Genomic DNA, 22,500 nt, shown 5'->3' on the forward strand with positions numbered 1-22,500 from the left:
GCAAGGGGCGAGGGATACCAAACACAGCATCATCTTCGAGATTAAACTTCCCCAGATGCCACTCGACCTGGGTAATCAGTCGTCAAGCTCTCGGCTCCATTTCAGGCCAATTAAAATGGTTATTTAGCAACTGTATTCCCCATAACTGGGAGATGAAAGAAAGTCCTGAATATATTTCCTTCCAGCAGCAGGTTCTGTATTCCTACGCACATTGCTGGTTATTGAGATGAGAGGGATTACATTCAAAATGTGACATTTTATCTTCCATTAGGAAAAGTTTGGCATTTACTTTTCTGGATCTGAAGACCAGAATCCCCTCCTTATTAACTCAAGATCCTTCCTAGTACCAAATTGTGCCTAGCTTTACATTCAAGAATGCATTTTTGTTTAATTAGGTATTATTTGTTTGTTTATCATTTTACCCAAATTAAATAACGTGTAATATATATATAGCAAGCTTTATCGTGGTTGGTCTTTGCATTAAAGTATTGACCGTGTGCATCTTTTGCATGCAGCTATTACATTGGCTGAATATGTGCTGTTCTAATAAGTAGAATAGCCACATTTTTTGCTGCTTTCATGGAAATCTAAAATACATTTGGAAAATAAAGAAAGCATTATGATTTTGAGAAAAATATTGCATGTTACTAATTAGCTGTCAAAAAAAAGATTGAAAAGAGAGATTATATTAAACAGACAAATCTAGTTTAATTTGGTCGATATTTTACCATTAAGCCTTTTTCAGGCTGTAAAACTACGACCAGCACTCGAATCTCCACTTTGCAATTTATTAATATTAATTGTAAAGCTGTATTTTGTTTTTTACCATTTTTATCAGCTTGCCCAAAAGCAGTTGGATGGGAGAAAAACCAAAAAGGGGGAATGGGCCCAAGAATGGTGAATCTGAGTGAATGTATGGACCCGAAAAGGTAAGCTATGTAATAAACGTCAATCAAACATATATTTCTTGTATATGCCGGTAAGAATACATATTGAACAAGGGGTTACTTGCCTCTTTGGGGACTGTTCACCCTTGATGCTGTGCCGGAGTGTTAAAGAAAAGAGCTGTACAGCATCATTATAAGTTAATGTAGACATCCCCTCATCTCATTTGATTTACTTAAATTATATATATATTGCAGGGTATTCCTCTTTGCAATGTTTCAAAATGATAACTCGGAGAATACATTGCGCTTTAGTTCATCTGTTTGCTGTACTTTCTCTCTACAAATCCTATTTTTTTTTTTATTATGTTGCCCAGGTTGGCAGAATCATCAGTAGATCTTAATCTTAAACTTATGCGGTGGCGATTAGTGCCTACTTTGGACTTGGAGAAAGTGATATCTGCTAAGTGTTTGCTGCTGGGAGCTGGTACCCTGGGCTGTAATGTGGCTAGGACTTTGATGGTAAGTGTCACTTGTATGCAGTGTTTGCTGCTGGGAGCTGGTACTCTGGGCTGTAATGTGGCTAGGACATTGATGGTAAGTGTCACTTGTATGCAGTGTTTGCTGCTGGGAGCTGGTACTCTGGGCTGTAATGTGGCTAGGACATTGATGGTAAGTGTCACTTGTATGCAGTGTTTGCTGCTGGGAGCTGGTACTCTGGGCTGTAATGTGGCTAGGACATTGATGGTAAGTGTCACTTGTATGTAGTGTTTGCTGCTGGGAGCTGGTACTCTGGGCTGTAATGTGGCTAGGACATTGATGGTAAGTGTCACTTGTATGTAGTGTTTGCTGCTGGGAGCTGGTACTCTGGGCTGTAATGTGGCTAGGACATTGATGGTAAGTGTCACTTGTATGTAGTGTTTGCTGCATCATTAGTAGAGGGGACTAACGGTGATTGCTATACATTGCGACTCCGGCCACCTCTGGGATGGAGATTCAGGTTTTACTTATATTAAAGGTGCTAACAGACAAGCAAATGGTGTAAGCCAGGGCTGGCCAAGTCCAGTCTACAAGACCCCCTTCCTCCCCGGTCAGATTTTTAGGATATCCCTGCTTCAGCCCAGGTGGCTCAAGCAGTGACTGAACCACCCGGGCTGAAGCATGGATAGCCTGAAAACCTGACCTGTTAGGGTGTCTTGCGGCCTGGAGTTGAGAACCCCTTGTGTGAGCCATAACTGCTTCGCTACTTTACAGGCGATCTGGAGTATTTTTCCACCGGAGGGCCACTAGATTTCTGGCATCTGTGGCCATGTGATCGCTTTGGTGGTGATTACGTGGCAGTGACTGCATGGCATGTTATCGCTTTGGTGGTGATTACGTGGCAGTGACTGCATGGCTGTGACTGCATGGCAGGCCCACATTACATTGGCAGGCCCAGCCAATCTTGGAAGTTGCATCCAACCTCTGGTTGGGATATCTTCTGGGTGCAGCCAGCTGGACCCCTTTCACCGCTGGTTCTGGGACATGTGACCCTGTGCTCCCCCTTTGATGGCAGACATGATGATACACCCTTCATTTGAACCACAAACAGTTGATGATCAGTTGCACGCTTGTGTACCTTGCAGGAATCTTCATCAGGTTGGACATTTCAGCTACCGAAAATTTCCTGGGAACTTAAAAAGGCTGCTTCCATAACCATTCATACACAGCTGGCATTGCCATGGTAACTGCTGATGCTAGTGAACTAATAATTGGTTACCAGAGAGAGGAATGAGATGTCCAAGTGTCCCTGTTATTGAGTAGAATGGAGTGGTGTCAATAAAACCTAACCTTTATCGTGATGCGTTAAGGGAGCGCCCGCTCTACAACTAGACCAACAGAGACATTAGCTTGGCAACAAATGGGAAGGAATACGGACAGAGGGCTGCTGCCCGAAATGCCGCGTCTCTTCAGGCGCGTGCGTGTCAGCTATGCAAGTGTTTTTCATATTTGCACAGTCGCATTATATATATATTAACCGATTGTATGCCTTACATGTCTGTATAATATAAATGGCATTTTTCAAGACAGGTGTCCTTACCTTTATACAGTATATTCAACAAAGATATTCCCCCCCCCCCCCCCACACACATTATTTACTGTATGATGGATATGTTGTTGGATGTCTCCTATATTTGGGGATATTAAGACTTTACCTGTTCTACTTTGAACTTTTGTGCAAATGCTTTTATTAATGACCTTGTATAGTGCCATATTTATAGATTGTGGTTCAATTTCCCACAGTGTGCGCGCGCTAATTAACATTATATTATGCATAGACTACGCCGTATGTGGTATAAATAATATGTTCCCAGAGTGCTATAGTATTGGGTACATTTCCACCAGTTGATACCCTTTCTTTACAAGTGAAAGCGCTCTATTACTTCCTGCCACAAAATACACACATCTTCATATTTATTTTCTTTCAATTGCAAACTAACAATATCGACTCCACTATGAATAACTTTTAATAGATTCATTCATTCTGTAGGCCATTCTTTTTATGTTGTGCCATCTCCTCCTGCTCTAGACAGATTAACCTTAACATGCTGATAAACGGACAGTTAATTTGAGACTAACAAACCAGTTGGCTCTGGAAGGAAGATTTACTCAAACACAACGGTTTCCTTATCAACCACTGATTATTTATACAGCAACAGGGAGAGGTGGAGCTTGGTGTCCCTGACGAAGCTCAGGGCGGAGCCAAACGTACGTCGGGCAGTCGGTGGTAATCGCGCAGGCAGATAGTGGGAGGTGGGAGTCTCTCTTAATGCACCACAATAAGCATTATTTATCGATACCACTCCTTTCTACCCACGTAAGTGCATCGATAATGGGGGCACTTGGATGTCTTGTTCCCCTCTTCACTAACGTTTTATATTTTGCCTACCCGCGTGCAATACCCTGGAGACCCGGAGGCGTAGTGGGATTTGGTAAGAATGTGAGGCTGGTCGCCATGTGAATGTGCGCAGACGTGGTCGTCTTTATCTGAAGAATGTGAGTAATTGCTAAGTGGGCTATGCCTGGAGTGATTCTCCTACTTCGGAGATATTGATTTGAAATAATAAACAGATGGGGGGGGGGGGGGGGGGGGGGGGAACAAAACATTTTTGCAAACAAGGAGCCGCAGGAAATGGATATAAACAACATAAACGGTGACTTGCATGTTATGATGGAAAATGTGTTCATTGTGTCCTTTTAATCTTTTTTGCAGGGATGGGGAGTTAGAAATATCACATTTGTGGACAATGCCAAAATATCCTATTCTAACCCAGTCCGGCAGCCCCTGTATGAATTTGAAGACTGTCTTGGTGGTGGAAAACCAAAGGCTGTTGCAGCAGCAGAAAAGCTTCAGAAGATATTCCCAGGAGTGGTGGGTAGAACCTCACAAAATATATGTAGACCAGCGGTGGCCAACTCCAGTCCTCAAGGGTCAGGTTTTCAGAATATCCCTGCTTCAGCACAGGTGGCTCAGTCATTGACAGAGCCACTGATGGAGCCACTGATTCAGCACAGGTGGCTCAATCATAATGACTGAGCCACTGATTGAGCCACATGTGCTGAAGCAGGGATATCCTTGAGGACTGGGGTTGTCCTCCCCTGCTGTAGACACTTGAGATGACTATCCCCGGATTGCTTAAGTGTGTGTAGTTATGTATATATATATGTATGTATGTATGTATGTGTGTATATATGTATGTATGTATGTATGTATGTATGTGTGTATATATGTATGTATGTGTGTGTGTATGTATATAATCTATACCGCGCCACCCATGTACATAGTGCTGCACAGCAGTAGTAGATGCAACAGAATAATAGGAAATGTGAGATATATAATGGAAATAAGTGCGTCAAATATAAAGTAATCTTTAGGAAAAGGTATCCCTGGCACGAAGAGCTTACAATCTATGCGAATGTTAAGGGGAAGCGCATATTAACCTGACGCGCCTCTGATTCGCTCCCCCGTGCTGTTAGATATATGTTCCCTGGCGCAGGAAGTACCGTAAATGTCTTTCAGTAATGGGATGTTGGAGAGCAGCTCGCTGCAGAACACTGTACGTGGCGGCACACAGAGGAAATAGTGCTGTTACTTGGTGTGATTAGTTTAGTAATTTTATGGCTAGTTAGGAGAGTTTTGGTATTTTCTACATATTTTCTTTACTTTTTATGAAAGTCCTCAGATAATAGTTTAGGGCGGTAATCTCCATTGTAGTAAGTGGTGATCCTAAAATGCTTTAAAAAAAAATGGCAGGCATAGTTTGATATTAGTAAGCAAAGTGAAGAATCACTGGGTGGCGTACATTTAATTTTCGATAGGAGACACTATATATATATATATATATATATATATATATATATATATATATATATATATATATATATATATATATATATATATATATATATTCTCTTTAATATCTTTAATCTCAAATGAGCAAATGCCAGCAACCAACCTCACACTGATGATACCCATCAAGGTTGAAACATGTCTGTGAGTGGGTTTACTGGCTTTGCATCTCCCAAGCCCTTGCTTAAAAGCTGTGTTTAAAGCAGCATGCATTGGCTAAGGGTTGTTCATGTAATGTGAGCTTGAGATAAAAGGTGGCACTGTGTGCTCATTTGCATGTCATTTCCCAGAATCCCTTGCTGCAGTGGAAGTGCTGTATGCTGGGCGATAATGGTGAAAGACAGGGTTGCAGACCTGTCTAAGACATGCAAATGAATATACAGGAATATTTACAGTTGAGATATATATATATATATATATATACACACACACACACACACACACACACACACACACACACACACACACACACACACACACACACACACGTTGAGAAATCACCAAAAAAATCTACTCGCCACACAAAAAAAAAAAATATCTACTCGCCACCTAGTACCAAACGTGTGCTGCTTGGGCCAATATTTATTCGCCCGGGGGTAAAAATCCACTCGCCCGGGGCGAGCAAATGTATAGGTTTGTCGAACACTGTGTGTATATATATATATATATATATATATATATTTATATTTATATTTATATTTATTTATTTTCTCCTTCATTTGTAACTGTTCTATTTATTGACAGGTTACCAAAGGATTTAACATGAGTATCCCTATGCCGGGACACCCAGTACATTTCTCTGAAGAGACCATGGACCAGGCCCGTAAAGATGTTGAGAAACTTGAAGGCCTGATTGGGGAACACGATGTGATATTTCTTCTAATGGACACGCGGGAAAGTCGCTGGCTCCCCACTGTCATTGCAGCCCGTCAAAAAAAGGTAACGTAATTTGATAGACGCATTAGGGTTTCTCTGGCGGCTCCTACTCCCCCAGGGAGCTACAGGTAACACCTCCCTACATTAAGCTTGGTGATTGTTTGTTTTCTCTGGTGTTTTGTATCCTGTAGCAATTGTTGCCGGGCCGGGATGAGCTGCAGGATAAAACCTGGCCTGGATTCCCACATCCACCAGGGATGCTCTTATTTATAACCGTGGCTGGTGCCCCAACAGCTCATACCACTCAAAAAAAATCTTTGCACATATTGTCTTTCCTGCCATGCTTGTTATACTTTGCAATTTGTCAGTAATTTGTAAGAACAGTTATTGGCAGAACTTAAAAATAAAAAGTCCACTGATGCAATTTGATTGAAACCACTACTGTCCCAAACTTGGATGACTTCTACGATAACCTATTTTGTGTATTTATTTATAAAATGTTATACCAGGCAGTAAGTTATACATTGAGTTACCTCTCATTTCAAGTATGTCCTGGGCACAGAGTTATGATGACAAATACATTGTTACATTAAGTGAACAGTTATACATTATATATGAAGATATTGCATTAACTGTTAAAGATCATATATGTTTTAGTATGTAACAGTTAGAGACCATATTAAAATGAGACCGCTTTAGTTTTGAAAGAACTTAGAGTGGGGGCGACTTTGAGAGTCTCCGGAAGACTGTTCCAGTTGTGGGGTGCATGGAAAGAGGCGGAGGAGCGGCCGGATACTTTGTTGAACCTTGGGACCGTGAACAGTCTTTTGGAGTCAGATCTCAGGTGATAAGTGCTACGTGTGGTAGGGGTGAGGAGTTTGTTCAGTTAGCTGGGTAGCTTGCCCAGGAAGTATTTGAGGAGTATTTGCGCCAATACTCAAGTGATGACCAATCTACTCTTTGAGCATTTCGCAGTGATGTGTGTTGTAGTTACATTGGAGGACAAAACAGCATATTTAATTGTAAAGGGTGTCTAGTTTGCTAAGGTGAGTTTGGGGTGCTGTGCCATATACAATGTCCCCATAGTCTATAATTGGTATTGGCATCTGCTGTGCAATGCGCTTTCTGACCAGCAGGCTTAGGGAGGATTTTTGTTCCTACAGAGTACGCCTAGTTTGGCATAAGATTTGGATGTCAGGGTATCAATGCGCATCCCAAATGTTAAATGGAAGTGAAACCATATGCCCAGATATTTAAAACCAGTGACGGGCTAGGATTGTATTAGAGTTTGTTCTGATTTGAAGCTCCGTCATTGATGGCTTTAGAAATTTAGCCTTAGTCCCAAATAGCAACAGATGTTTAAAAGAAAAAAGAAAATAAATTCCCATAGGACGGGTCTCGCTCTGCGCCGATAAGTGGTATCGGCGCTTCCTCCCGCGCTCCATCACCTGTCCATGACTTGCTCTTCTTTATCGTTTCGTGAACGTCCTCCCATTGGGTGTAATTACTAAGCAGAGCTGGAAATACACATTGCTGAAACCTCATGAGTTGCGATAACTATATCCTATCAAATACTAAACTTCTGTTATCACGAGTTCTACCTCACAAGGAATACATTACAGCACCTTTTCTTGGCCCACAGTATATTTTATTAAAATTACTAAACAAGAAAACATAAGATAATTGTACATCTGCAGAAGTATTACATTTGTTACAAATATTTTCATACTTATCAGAGGAGCCAGTAAATGACGCTCATTATGAATTAAATTAGTCTAAGTACCATGTGTAACTGGGACACTTTAAAAAATATATATATTGTTTTGTTTGGCTGCAAATGCATTAGTGACATCAAGCTGCCGCCTTGGTTACTGCGCGGCTTGTCATGTACCGGCCGTCCGTTCCGCTTTGTGACGTGTAAATGACACCAAGCTGCCGCCTTGGTTACTGCGCGGCTTGTCATGTACCGGCCGTCCGTTCCGCTTTGTGACGTGTAAATGACACCAAGCTGCCGCCTTGGTTACTGCGCGGCTTGTCATGTACCGGCCGTCCGTCCGTTCCGCTTTGTGACGTGTAAATGACATTCATGGGGGATCTGAGGAGAACGGTTTGTGATTTTCTGAATACAGAAAATGCATTTTAATGGATGTTTCTTACACGAGATTTAAGCATTGGATTGGTCTTTTGTGGTTAGAGAATATGTAACAAAGCGCATATGCATTTTCTGGAAATAAGTTGTGAAACGGCAAACTGCAGACTTAATTTTCATGTTTTCGGTCAATGACTCAGCGACAGGTCATTGGTGACAGTAACAGTGTAACATTTTCTTTACTTTTAATAGCGCTGTTCTAGAGTTATATTTAACGAACCACATTTCCAGCTGCGGTGAGCTGGATCCCACGTCACACATGACACTGGCAGACAGTTTTCTCATTGTAAGCTCAAGTCAAGTCTAATAATATAAGAACAATGCCCTAGTTTTGTGGGTTTTTTCCATTAACAAGATAATTTGTGAAGTTAAAATTCGACCTAAGGAAAGTGTATTATCTAGTCATATAGTGGTAAGTGGGTATTGTTTTAGGCACTGCTACAGTGCAGGGTATATTGAGAGGATAACTGCAAACCTGTGACCAAGTGTAAGACTTCACCTCCTGTTTAGCTGCAGTGTACGCTTGTATTGTACGTATACTTTTTCTTTGTTGGTATGTATCCAGTTTTCTGCATCACAGACATTAGAATACAGGAAGTTTTGATTACAATATGGGCGTTAAAGCAGCAATCCTATCCACATTGGTGAATCCCCCGTAGCTGATTTGTCGTTCCCTGGTATATTTGCATTTTTTTGTGCCGGTTTTGAGACCCACACATGACAAATATGCCCTCCCGGGAGTATAGATGGGGGCGTGGGGTCGCAGCTTTCTATTTGCCGCAGAGCCATTTTGAATCTTCCCGTTGGACAGGTGTACAGCTGGCTCACCGTTCCTATACCAGGGGATTCCTGTACCTCGGGGACCACGGATGAGGGGCTGGACCATCACTTGTTCAGCTGAAGCGCCTTTATTTTTATTTTGTTCAGGTTGGGAATCGGAAAGGTTCCCAAAGCTGAAAAGTACTATTTCCCGCATCTAATCTACTGGGTCCCAAGTTATTTACTGGTAAAAGAAGCACATTTCGGTCCCCTCCGGGAGAAACAAATAGCGGTTTAAGTCTCCGGCGTCACACTGGCCAATGGTGAAGCTACATCCTCATACGTTATGGCTTCCTTCGGACCCGCGTGACGCAGGAGATGCAAGACCCAGGAAGTATCGCTGGTACTTTTTTACTGGCAAGTATTCTCATAGCCAGGGGGTTCCTGAAGCATATAATAGTGGGGTTCAGATCCAGGGACCACTGGTTCCCATCGTGAGGGGGGGGGGGGGGGTGAGGGGAGGGTGCAATAGGGAGGATTGCTGCTCTAAAGTTGAAACCAGTAGGCACAATGGACCTTTTCTAATCTCGTTCAATTTATGACCAATGCAAACTTGACTTGTATTTTCTAAATACCAAATAATGTTTCTTTTCTGAAATTCATAGTTGGTCATAAACGCTGCTTTGGGATTTGACACATTTGTGGTAATGAGGCACGGACTGAAGAAATCTAAAGCGGAGGAGGCAAGCTCTTCTGATCCCTTGGGCTCGTCGCTGTTCTCCAACATCCCAGGATACAAGCTGGGCTGCTATTTCTGCAATGATGTGGTGGCCCCGGGAGATGTAGGTTGATCCTCATGCAATTATTTCTTACTTTCCACCTACACCGTGCCTTACAGAAGCGGTCAGCGCTGATCCCATATCTGCTGCATATTATCTCCTCTAGTTACTTTAAAACATCTCTTCGTGTTCTTTCCAACACTTTTGTATTTTTAGAATCTGATGCTCTGTTCATCATTTATTTTTTTAAGTGAAAGCCTCCACTTAAGGGGGCATCACAATACTTTACAGTTAGTTTGAGAGCAACTAAAATTAAATGCAATTGCAGTATTTTGTTACGTAAGATTAAGGTTAAGCTTTTCCCACATGGAAAATAGCTGAAGCGCTCAAATGCAGGTATATCTCAAAATGATAATAAGCCAGACCACTGTACCAGGGTACTAACAATTGATATAGTACCTATTGTGTCATATAATGGGTACTATCCTCCTGAAGACAGGTGGTGTGTGGTGCAACCCACTCACCATATGTCTCATTGGCAGGTTCCCCTGAAAAATATGCAAATACTCACATCCTGGTAGGGCAGGCAGGCAAGCTGTGCAGCTACTCAATGCAATACAGGGAAAAGGGAGACCAAAAAGCGCACCAGCACAAACGGAGCAGGAAAAAACCAGAACAAAAAAATGATTAAAAGGGCACTTTAATGTGGCAAAAGACCCATCCAATGCATTTCGAACGTCGCAGCGTTCTTTTTCAAGGATAAAACACAATGTGATAACATCCATTATATACCCTCTTACCTGTGGGCCATTTCGCGCCAAAAATCAGAACCTGATGACGTCATAACAGAGCGACTCAGTGCCGATCTAAGGGCAAAAGGAAGTACCAAAGGCAGTGTGGCCATTTTGGATGTGGGCAAACATAGGAACACAATAACAAAGCTTTATTGACCATTCCAGCAGAACAAAATACATTGCTGCTAACTGGACAAGCATATTTAAACGAAATAAAGCTATATTAAACTAAACTAATGCTTAATAAAGGGTACTATTATATCAAGGAAAAACATGAACAAGGTGGATTAAAAAACTAGCTGTGTTGCAACTAAGTTATATACAAAAAAAAGTTAAAAATAAAAACCTCTAGACATGATTAAAAAAATGTGCAAGAAAAGTAAATTTAAAGACATATTACACATACATACTGCATAACACAGATTGTGTACCTAAATCATAGGAACCAGGGAAATACAACCATTATAAAATATGAAGTATTATCCACAAGATACATCAAAGAACAATTTAAGCTTACATATTAGCATAATATTTGCATGATAAGGCATAGGTTCAAAGGTTATAATGACAAGAATATAATGTCCAATATAATGACAATTAGCTTATTTAATCTGTATTACCAACTAATTACACCATAATACGTCTATCACAAAAATGTTTACAAAAAATGTGTTAGTTGCCAGTCAATGTTCAAGCCCATAGGGAAGCGCGTTTGGAGAGTGAAGATCCAATACGCCTCCCTACGGTCCAGAAGGTTGATATGATCACCTCCTCTAGATTTAGAAATAACTGATTCAATCCCCAAAAAGGAAAAATTATTAATTCCTCCCTGACCACATTCAGTGAAATGTTTTGAGACTGGATGATTAGTGTCTCTCAATTTTATGAGCCTTAAATGCTCTAACATCCTGACCTTAAGGGCTCTAGTCGTCCTCCCCACATACCTCTTGCCACAACCACATGTTATTAGATAAATCACAAATTGACTTTTACAATTTATAAAACTGTTAATCTTAAATTCCTTATTTGGTAATATATTCACACCATGTGGCGGTGGCAAGGCAAACTGGAAAAAACTTTTGGCAGGCTTCATGTGTTTACATGCACTACAAGAGCCACATTTGAAGGAACCCCTAGTGATAAAAGTTTTTTTGAGACCAGAAGATTTGAGTTCACTTGGTGAAACATGAGATCCAATTGTTCTCGCTCTACGATATACAAAAGTAGGACCAGAATCCACATATTTTTTAAGGACAGGGTCCATGGATAAGACATTCCAATGTTTTGAAATTATAGAGTTTACTTTTCCACTTTGTTTACTAAATTGTGAAATAAAAAGAGGACATTTGTTTTTTGATTCTGTCAGTCCATGTGAGTCCTGTTTAATACCAATTGTCTTAACATTGTTAACAAGGCGAGAATCTTCAATTGGATGTGTGGGCAACAATGATGCTCTCTCTGTATGTAATGCATTTTCAAATGCAATTGCTAAATGTGATTTGGGGTATCCCCTTTCCAAAAATCTCCTTGTAAGCTCCTCAGACTGAGAAAGGAAACCACTCATAGTGGAACAATTCCTTCTCAGTCTGAGGAACTGTCCCCTTGGTATGGCCTTTATGACATGGGATGGGTGGCAGCTGTCCGCCCTAAGAAAGGTGTTCCTGGCATTTTGCTTCCTATAAACATCCGTTTGGATTTTTTTGTCTATGTCTACAAATAATTGTAGATCCAGAAATTCAATGTGATGGAAATGAAAATTTAATGTAAATCTTAGATTATAAAGATTATTATTAAGATAAGATACAAAAGTGTGAAGTGTAGTGACATCCCCCCTCCAAATAATAATTAGGTCGTCCACAAATCTTTTATAAAAAACAATATTGTGACGAAATAAATTAGTGCTCGAATAAATAAAAAGTGCTTCCCACCATCCCATAAATAAGTTCGCAAAAGAAGGAGCAAAACTTGTACCCATAGCAGTGCCAATAAGTTGCAAATAAAACTTACCATTAAATGTGAAAAAGTTGTGCGTGAGTAAAAAGTGTATAGCGTCCAAAATAAAAGCCGATTGAAAGATTGATATTTCTGGTATCTCAATAAATTGGCGGACCGCTGCCAAACCATGGTCATGTTGTATAACAGAATACAGAGAGGTAACATCAAGTGTTACCCACAGGTAATCATTACCCCATTTAACATTTTTGATCTGATCAAGAAGATCACCAGAGTCCCGTATAAATGAGGGCAATTTCCTAACAAATGGCTGAAGAAAACCATTAACATATCTTGACAGACCATCTCCCAAAGATCCAATACTAGAGACAATGGGACGACCTGGAGGGTCGACCAATGTCTTGTGGATCTTTGGGAGATGGTGGAAGATAGGAATAATGGGATGAGATGGAATAATGAATTTAACCTCGTCCTTCGACAGAACTTCCATAATAACACCTGAGTCAACCAGTTCTACAAGGAACTCCAAGAATTGCGGTGTGGGGTCGGCGGATAGTACACGATAGGACCGGCCATCATCCAGTTGGCGTAATGCCTCCCTGATGTAACCGTCTCTGCCCTGCACCACCACCTTGTCCGCACTCTTAATGACCAATGCAGAATTATTTTTCAAAGATTTTAAAGCTAAACGCTCACTTTGATTCAAATTGTCATGATCTATATAGGATAGGGAAAATCCCTGAGCTAGAAGACGAAGGTCTCTTATAACCAGATTTTCAAACATAGTCAGAAATTGACCCTTGACATGAGTGGGGTAGAACACAGAACTCCTTTTTAGGCCTGAATTCCATTCAGAAAATGTAGGAATATTAACATCATCAACCGTCTGTTCAGATAAAAGATCATTCATATCTTGCAGGGTACAAAAATCATTAAATGTATGTAAAGCAATAGATACCGGAGGAACAGAGTCGGATGAGGGGACATCACTCTCGATAGCGTGTGATGGCCCCCCATCTAAATCCTCATCTCCGGTCGACCTAGTAACATTTGGAATAAAATTGTCAAAAAACTTTTTCAAGGATAATTTCCGAACAAACTTATACACATCAATAGTGGATGGAGCTCCACGACCACGATGATCATCATTCTCAAATGTATTGACAAAAGATACAGAATGAGAGGTAGAGGCAGTTTCTGCATCTGAAACATCAGATTCGCCACTCTGATAATCCACATTCTTAGATTTTAAAATGGACTTATTGGGAGTAGATTTAAACTGAATGAATGATTTATCTTTGTTATTTGATCTTTCCTGAATAGAATTTATCCTCTGCCAATGGTAAACCTGGTTCTTTTCATAGTCATATCTGTCCCGATCATATTTAATTTGTTTTTTAGACATAATATCACATTCCACATTTTTTACCGTTTTGGAGAGAATAACATCAAATTCCTTAAAGCCCTTTAAACCTTTGAAACTGTATAGGTTTTTTTGCAGTTCTGTATCTTTTGTCAATACATTTGAGAATGATGATCATCGTGGTCGTGGAGCTCCATCCAGGGGGCGAGGGAGGGGTGGACGCACCTTTTGGGGTCAACCACCTAGGTCCCAGGATGCTTTTTCTTATCAAAATGTTAATCAACAGAGACAGCAACAGCAACAACCAAAATCTTTCCCTTTATTTCAAAAGGACACAAGAGAATCAGAAGAGGGAGGAGGGGGGGGAGGAGGAGGGGGCTACAGGTCCGCCTCCAAAAGGAAGAAGTTTTGAATGATATATCTAATGTTATAAATATTTCAGGAACTGCTCTCTCCTACAGAGTTGTCACTACTGGATAAAGGCCTAAAATTTTCACCTTCAATGAACTTTAATTTGTTCGAAACCACTATTGATGTATATAAGTTTGTTCGGAAATTATCCTTGAAAAAGTTTTTTGACAATTTTATTCCAAATGTTACTAGGTCGACCGGAGATGAGGATTTAGATGGGGGGCCATCACACGCTATCGAGAGTGATGTCCCCTCATCCGACTCTGTTCCTCCGGTATCTATTGCTTTACATACATTTAATGATTTTTGTACCCTGCAAGATATGAATGATCTTTTATCTGAACAGACGGTTGATGATGTTAATATTCCTACATTTTCTGAATGGAATTCAGGCCTAAAAAGGAGTTCTGTGTTCTACCCCACTCATGTCAAGGGTCAATTTCTGACTATGTTTGAAAATCTGGTTATAAGAGACCTTCGTCTTCTAGCTCAGGGATTTTCCCTATCCTATATAGATCATGACAATTTGAATCAAAGTGAGCGTTTAGCTTTAAAATCTTTGAAAAATAATTCTGCATTGGTCATTAAGAGTGCGGACAAGGGGGGTGCGGTGGTGGTGCAGGGCAGAGACGGTTACATCAGGGAGGCATTACGCCAACTGGATGATGGCCGGTCCTATCGTGTACTATCCGCCGACCCCACACCGCAATTCTTGGAGTTCCTTGTAGAACTGGTTGACTCAGGTGTTATTATGGAAGTTCTGTCGAAGGACGAGGTTAAATTCATTATTCCATCTCATCCCATTATTCCTATCTTCCACCATCTCCCAAAGATCCACAAGACATTGGTCGACCCTCCAGGTCGTCCCATTGTCTCTAGTATTGGATCTTTGGGAGATGGTCTGTCAAGATATGTTAATGGTTTTCTTCAGCCATTTGTTAGGAAATTGCCCTCATTTATACGGGACTCTGGTGATCTTCTTGATCAGATCAAAAATGTTAAATGGGGTAATGATTACCTGTGGGTAACACTTGATGTTACCTCTCTGTATTCTGTTATACAACATGACCATGGTTTGGCAGCGGTCCGCCAATTTATTGAGATACCAGAAATATCAATCTTTCAATCGGCTTTTATTTTGGACGCTATACACTTTTTACTCACGCACAACTTTTTCACATTTAATGGTAAGTTTTATTTGCAACTTATTGGCACTGCTATGGGTACAAGTTTTGCTCCTTCTTTTGCGAACTTATTTATGGGATGGTGGGAAGCACTTTTTATTTATTCGAGCACTAATTTATTTCGTCACAATATTGTTTTTTATAAAAGATTTGTGGACGACCTAATTATTATTTGGAGGGGGGATGTCACTACACTTCACACTTTTGTATCTTATCTTAATAATAATCTTTATAATCTAAGATTTACATTAAATTTTCATTTCCATCACATTGAATTTCTGGATCTACAATTATTTGTAGACATAGACAAAAAAATCCAAACGGATGTTTATAGGAAGCAAAATGCCAGGAACACCTTTCTTAGGGCGGACAGCTGCCACCCATCCCATGTCATAAAGGCCATACCAAGGGGACAGTTCCTCAGACTGAGAAGGAATTGTTCCACTATGAGTGGTTTCCTTTCTCAGTCTGAGGAGCTTACAAGGAGATTTTTGGAAAGGGGATACCCCAAATCACATTTAGCAATTGCATTTGAAAATGCATTACATACAGAGAGAGCATCATTGTTGCCCACACATCCAATTGAAGATTCTCGCCTTGTTAACAATGTTAAGACAATTGGTATTAAACAGGACTCACATGGACTGACAGAATCAAAAAACAAATGTCCTCTTTTTATTTCACAATTTAGTAAACAAAGTGGAAAAGTAAACTCTATAATTTCAAAACATTGGAATGTCTTATCCATGGACCCTGTCCTTAAAAAATATGTGGATTCTGGTCCTACTTTTGTATATCGTAGAGCGAGAACAATTGGATCTCATGTTTCACCAAGTGAACTCAAATCTTCTGGTCTCAAAAAAACTTTTATCACTAGGGGTTCCTTCAAATGTGGCTCTTGTAGTGCATGTAAACACATGAAGCCTGCCAAAAGATTTTTCCAGTTTGCCTTGCCACCGCCACATGGTGTGAATATATTACCAAATAAGGAATTTAAGATTAACAGTTTTATAAATTGTAAAAGTCAATTTGTGATTTATCTAATAACATGTGGTTGTGGCAAGAGGTATGTGGGGAGGACGACTAGAGCCCTTAAGGTCAGGATGTTAGAGCATTTAAGGCTCATAAAATTGAGAGACACTAATCATCCAGTCTCAAAACATTTCACTGAATGTGGTCAGGGAGGAATTAATAATTTTTCCTTTTTGGGGATTGAATCAGTTATTTCTAAATCTAGAGGAGGTGATCATATCAACCTTCTGGACCGTAGGGAGGCGTATTGGATCTTCACTCTCCAAACGCGCTTCCCTATGGGCTTGAACATTGACTGGCAACTAACACATTTTTTGTAAACATTTTTGTGATAGACGTATTATGGTGTAATTAGTTGGTAATACAGATTAAATAAGCTAATTGTCATTATATTGGACATTATATTCTTGTCATTATAACCTTTGAACCTATGCCTTATCATGCAAATATTATGCTAATATGTAAGCTTAAATTGTTCTTTGATGTATCTTGTGGATAATACTTCATATTTTATAATGGTTGTATTTCCCTGGTTCCTATGATTTAGGTACACAATCTGTGTTATGCAGTATGTATGTGTAATATGTCTTTAAATTTACTTTTCTTGCACATTTTTTTAATCATGTCTAGAGGTTTTTATTTTTAACTTTTTTTTGTATATAACTTAGTTGCAACACAGCTAGTTTTTTAATCCACCTTGTTCATGTTTTTCCTTGATATAATAGTACCCTTTATTAAGCATTAGTTTAGTTTAATATAGCTTTATTTCGTTTAAATATGCTTGTCCAGTTAGCAGCAATGTATTTTGTTCTGCTGGAATGGTCAATAAAGCTTTGTTATTGTGTTCCTATGTTTGCCCACATCCAAAATGGCCACACTGCCTTTGGTACTTCCTTTTGCCCTTAGATCGGCACTGAGTCGCTCTGTTATGACGTCATCAGGTTCTGATTTTTGGCGCGAAATGGCCCACAGGTAAGAGGGTATATAATGGATGTTATCACATTGTGTTTTATCCTTGAAAAAGAACGCTGCGACGTTCGAAATGCATTGGATGGGTCTTTTGCCACATTAAAGTGCCCTTTTAATCATTTTTTTGTTCTGGTTTTTTCCTGCTCCGTTTGTGCTGGTGCACTTTTTGGTCTCCCTTTTCCCTGTAAGCTTTTCCCACAACCTGGAGTTTAAAAACATTCTGATTTTTGAAAACTAAAAAAAAATTATATTCTTAAACAAAAATGCAAGGGAGCAAGATAAGAAACTTTGGGGGCATTTAAAATGTGGAATTTATTACCCATGGAGATTGTGATGGCAGATGCAAAAGATATCTTTAATTTTTTTTTAAAAGTCTGACATGTTTTTTGATAGGAAAGGTATACAGGGATATAGCAAATAAGTAAACATGGGAAGGATGCTGATACAGGGAGTAATCGGATTAACAATTCTTGGAGTCAGGAAGGAATTGATTTTTCCCCTTATGTGATATCATAGGATAATGTGTCACTGGGGTTTTGGTTTGCCTTCCTCTGGATCAATATACTGTAAGTACGGATATAGGATAAAGTATCTGTCATCTAAATTTAGCATAGGTGGAACCTGATGGGCGTATATATATATATATTTCTAACCTCATCAACTATGTCATGGAGTTGAACTCCTAGTTTTTGGGGTAGGAGGAGATTGCTGTTAGAAGACTGATGATTTGATTAAATCTAAATTCTGCTCATAGCTCCTACTCTGTTATTGGGGTTTGTTAATATTAAAGAGAAAGAATGTCCTATGGCAGAATCTGATTCAAATACTAGCGCTGGTCACTTTATCTCCCTTTGCTTAACCCTTTGAGTGCCCTATGCCATACCCGGCAAACTATATGGGCTGGTACTCCTGGGGCCCTGTGACGTATGGGGTATGTCACACAAGACATGCTAATTTTCTAGGGGGAGGTGGCATTCACCGGTAAAATGGACACGATTGGACTGCGTATATTCCACTTCCGTTATGGTCCTGGAGATCTGCCGCCAACACGTGATCGCTACGCCAAGCAATTGCGTGGTTCGGTGCCAGAAGACTAGTGGCACTCGGGTACCGCCGGTCTTGCAGTACTCAGAGTTAAAGTGCCAGTACAATGTGCTGTGAACGCTTGTATCTTGTTGCGCTGTTGAAGGAAGATTTTATGCATGAGGTGTATTTAAAAACAACAAATCGATTTTGTTTAAAATGACTATTTCCTGTTAGTCCACTAGGGATCGTACATTGGACCAGCAGTGCACGGTCAGTCGGCCAGGCTTGTCCATGATAGCTGGAGCTCTGGCCGTAGAGCTCATGGTTTCCGTCATCCAACATCCTGAAGGGTAAGTTTTCTATTACAATTTTATGGCGACATTTATTCAAAATGGAGATTATATCAATGTACAGCGGCGAGAAAAAGTCTGGGAACCCCTTCAGATTTTACATATTTCAAACCGAAAACGTTATAAGATCTTAATCTAAGTCCTAATAATACAGATAATCTGATCAAACAAATGGCACAAAACATGATACTTTTTTCAACATTTATTTATCCACAAATGATTCAAAATTCAATAACCATGTGTGAGAAAGTGTGTAACTATGTAACATGTGTGAGAAAGTATGTAACTATGTAACATGTGTGAGAAAGTATGTAACTATGTAACATGTGTGAGAAAGTATGTAACTATGTAACGTGTGAGAAAGTATGTAACTATGTAACATGTGTGAGAAAGTATGTAACTATGTAACATGTGTGAGAAAGTATGTAACTATGTAACATGTGTGAGAAAGTATGTAACTATGTAACATGTGTGAGAAAGTATGTAACTATGTAACGTGTGAGAAAGTATGTAACGTGTGAGAAAGTATGTAACTATGTAACATGTGTGAGAAAGTATGTAACTATGTAACATGTGTGAGAAAGTATGTAACTATGTAACGTGTGAGAAAGTATGTAACTATGTAATGTGTGTGAGAAAGTATGTAACTATGTAACGTGTGAGAAAGTATGTAACATGTGTGAGAAAGTATGTAACTATGTAACATGTGTGAGAAAGTATGTAACTATGTAACATGTGTGAGAAAGTATGTAACTATGTAACATGTGTGAGAAAGTATGTAACTATGTAACATGTGTGAGAAAGTATGTAACTATGTAACATGTGTGAGAAAGTATGTAACTATGTAACATGTGTGAGAAAGTATGTAACTATGTAACATGTGTGAGAAAGTATGTAACTATGTAACATGTGTGAGAAAGTATGTAACTATGTAACATGTGTGAGAAAGTATGTAACTATGTAACATGTGTGAGAAAGTATGTAACTATGTAACGTGTGAGAAAGTATGTAACTATGTAACATGTGTGAGAAAGTATGTAACTATGTAACATGTGTGAGAAAGTATGTAACTATGTAACGTGTGAGAAAGTATGTAACTATGTAACATGTGTGAGAAAGTATGTAACTATGTAACATGTGTGAGAAAGTATGTAACTATGTAACGTGTGAGAAAGTATGTAACTATGTAACATGTGTGAGAAAATATGTAACGTGTGAGAAAGTATGTAACTATGTAACATGTGTGAGAAAGTATGTAACTATGTAACATGTGTGAGAAAGTATGTAACTATGTAACATGTGTGAGAAAGTATGTAACTATGTAACATGTGTGAGAAAGTATGTAACGTGTGAGAAAGTATGTAACTATGTAACGTGTGAGAAAGTAAGTGACCCTTTAGACTCAGTACCTGGTGGCGCCCCCTTGAGCAGCAATGACTTCAGCTAAGCGTTTCCTGTAACTGCCGGCCAGTCTCTCACATCGGATCTGAGGAATTTTGGCCCATTCCTCCTTACAGAACCGCTTAAATTCAGTGACATTTGAGGGCTTCCTTGCATGGACAGCTCACTTCAGGTCCTGCCACAACATTTCGATGGGGTTCAGGTCCGGACTTTGATGAGGCCATTCTAAAATGCAGAATTTGTTCTAATGCAGCCATTCCTTTGTAGATCTGCATGACCCACATTCGCTTCAGCTCACAAACGGAGGGCCTGACATTCTCCCTTAGATCTTTTGATACATTGCAGAATTCATGGTTGTGTCAATGATGGCAAGCTGTCGAGGTCCTGAGGCAGCAATGCAGCCCAAAACCATCACACTCCCACCACATTACTTGACGGTTGGGATGAAGTTCTTCTGTTCTAACACAGTTTAGGTTTTCTCCCAACATAACGTTTCTCATTGAGGCCAAAAATGTCTACCTTTGACTTGTCCAGAGAACATTGTTCCAGAGTCTTGTGGATCTATGTGCTCTTTGGCAAACGTCAGACTGCAGCAATGTTCTTTTTAGAGAGCAGTGGTTTCCCCCTGGCTATCCTTCCATGAACACCATTATTGTTTAGTCTTTTTCTGATTGTTGAATCATGAACACTCACATTAGCCGAGGCGCGAGTGGCCAGCGGATCCTTGAATGTTACCCTGGGGTTCATTGGTACTTCCGGGGTGCTTTGCTGGTTTGTTCTTGGAGAGATTGATGGGACGACCGCTCCTGGGTAGAGTGACTGTAGTCTTGAACTTTCTCCATGTGTCTGACAGTGGATTGGTGGAGCCCCAAATACTTACAAATGGTTCTGTAACCCTTTCCAGACTGAGCATCAATAACGGCTTTTCTGAGGTCCTCAGATAATTCTTTTGATTGTGGCATGATGTGTTTCCAGACACCTGTATGGTGAAACCCAAACGCACAAAGTTTTGTGTTCTTTATATAGGGTGGGGCCTCCCAAACTCACACCTGAGGATCTACCTAATTATTTAAACACCTGATTCTAATTACCCCCTTTAATTTAGCTGATAAAACCAGGGTTTCACTTTCTTTTTCACATACCTTGACTCTTAATTACTCATTGTTTATCTAATTCGTACATCATTTTGTTTCAAAAGACATGGAATTGGTTGATATAAACCCTGTTGGATATTTAAGAAAAGACTGGTTTTGATTCATAAAGGTTATCATGGCAAAACTATGGAATTTCTGTAATTATCATTGGGGTTCACAAACGTTTTCTCGCCACGGTACATTCAAATAGTTTGCGATGAACTTTAACGATGCTTGTTTAGTTAAAGATTTGGTTGTAAGGATGTATAATTTTATTTATACAATGCCAACAGTGTACGCAGTGCTTTACAAAACTATTATACAGGGGAAATTAAGTACAAACAGTGGGTATTAGGGCAGCAAGGAACTGACGAGAAGACCAAGGGAGTCCTTCCGTTTCCTGTTGTTTGCCTGTATATTTACAGGAGCAGTCCCCACTGACGCTGTCTCCTGTTTGCCTGTACACTTACAGGAGCAGTCCCCACTGACGCTGTCTCCTGTTTGCCTGTACACTTACAGGAGCAGTCCCCACTGACGCTGTCTCCTGTTTGCCTGTACACTTACAGGAGCAGTCCCCACTGACGCTGTCTCCTGTTTGCTTGTACACTTACAGGAGCAGTCCCCACTGACGCTGTCTCCTGTTTGCCTGTAGACTTACAGGAGCAGTCCCCACTGACGCTGTCTCCTGTTTGCCTGTACATTTACAGGAGCAGTCCCCACTGACGCTGTCTCCTGTTTGCCTGTAGACTTACAGGAGCAGTCCCCACTGACGCTGTCTCCTGTTTGCCTGTAGACTTACAGGAGCAGTCCCCACTGACGCGGTCTCCTGTTTGCCTGTACACTTACAGGAGCAGTCCCCACTGACGCTGTCTCCTGTTTGCCTGTACACTTACAGGAGCAGTCCCCACTGACGCTGTCTCCTGTTTGCCTGTACACTTACAGGAGCAGTCCCCACTGACGCTGTCTCCTGTTTGCCTGTACACTTACAGGAGCAGTCCCCACTGACGCTGTCTCCTGTTTGCCTGTAGACTTACAGGAGCAGTCCCC

General features: G+C 40.2%; 1 protein-coding gene across 2 annotated transcripts in view; it reads left to right on the forward strand.

Annotated features, from left to right (window-relative positions):
* Positions 1-22,500, forward strand: part of ATG7 (autophagy related 7) — a 167,894-nt gene that overhangs the window by 29,430 nt on the left and 115,964 nt on the right. For both annotated transcript variants that reach the window (XM_075574938.1, XM_075574939.1), the window contains exons 9-15: positions 1-71; positions 839-929; positions 1,262-1,406; positions 4,138-4,296; positions 6,019-6,213; positions 9,724-9,900; positions 18,804-18,919. The exon at positions 1-71 is cut by the window's left edge and continues 51 nt beyond it. In XM_075574938.1, the coding sequence (XP_075431053.1) occupies positions 1-71; positions 839-929; positions 1,262-1,406; positions 4,138-4,296; positions 6,019-6,213; positions 9,724-9,900; positions 18,804-18,919 (954 nt within the window). The remainder of the gene's footprint in view (positions 72-838; positions 930-1,261; positions 1,407-4,137; positions 4,297-6,018; positions 6,214-9,723; positions 9,901-18,803; positions 18,920-22,500) is intronic.

Source organism: Ascaphus truei, chromosome 17, assembly GCF_040206685.1.
Source record: "Ascaphus truei isolate aAscTru1 chromosome 17, aAscTru1.hap1, whole genome shotgun sequence".
In the NCBI taxonomy this organism is placed as follows: domain Eukaryota; kingdom Metazoa; phylum Chordata; class Amphibia; order Anura; family Ascaphidae; genus Ascaphus; species Ascaphus truei.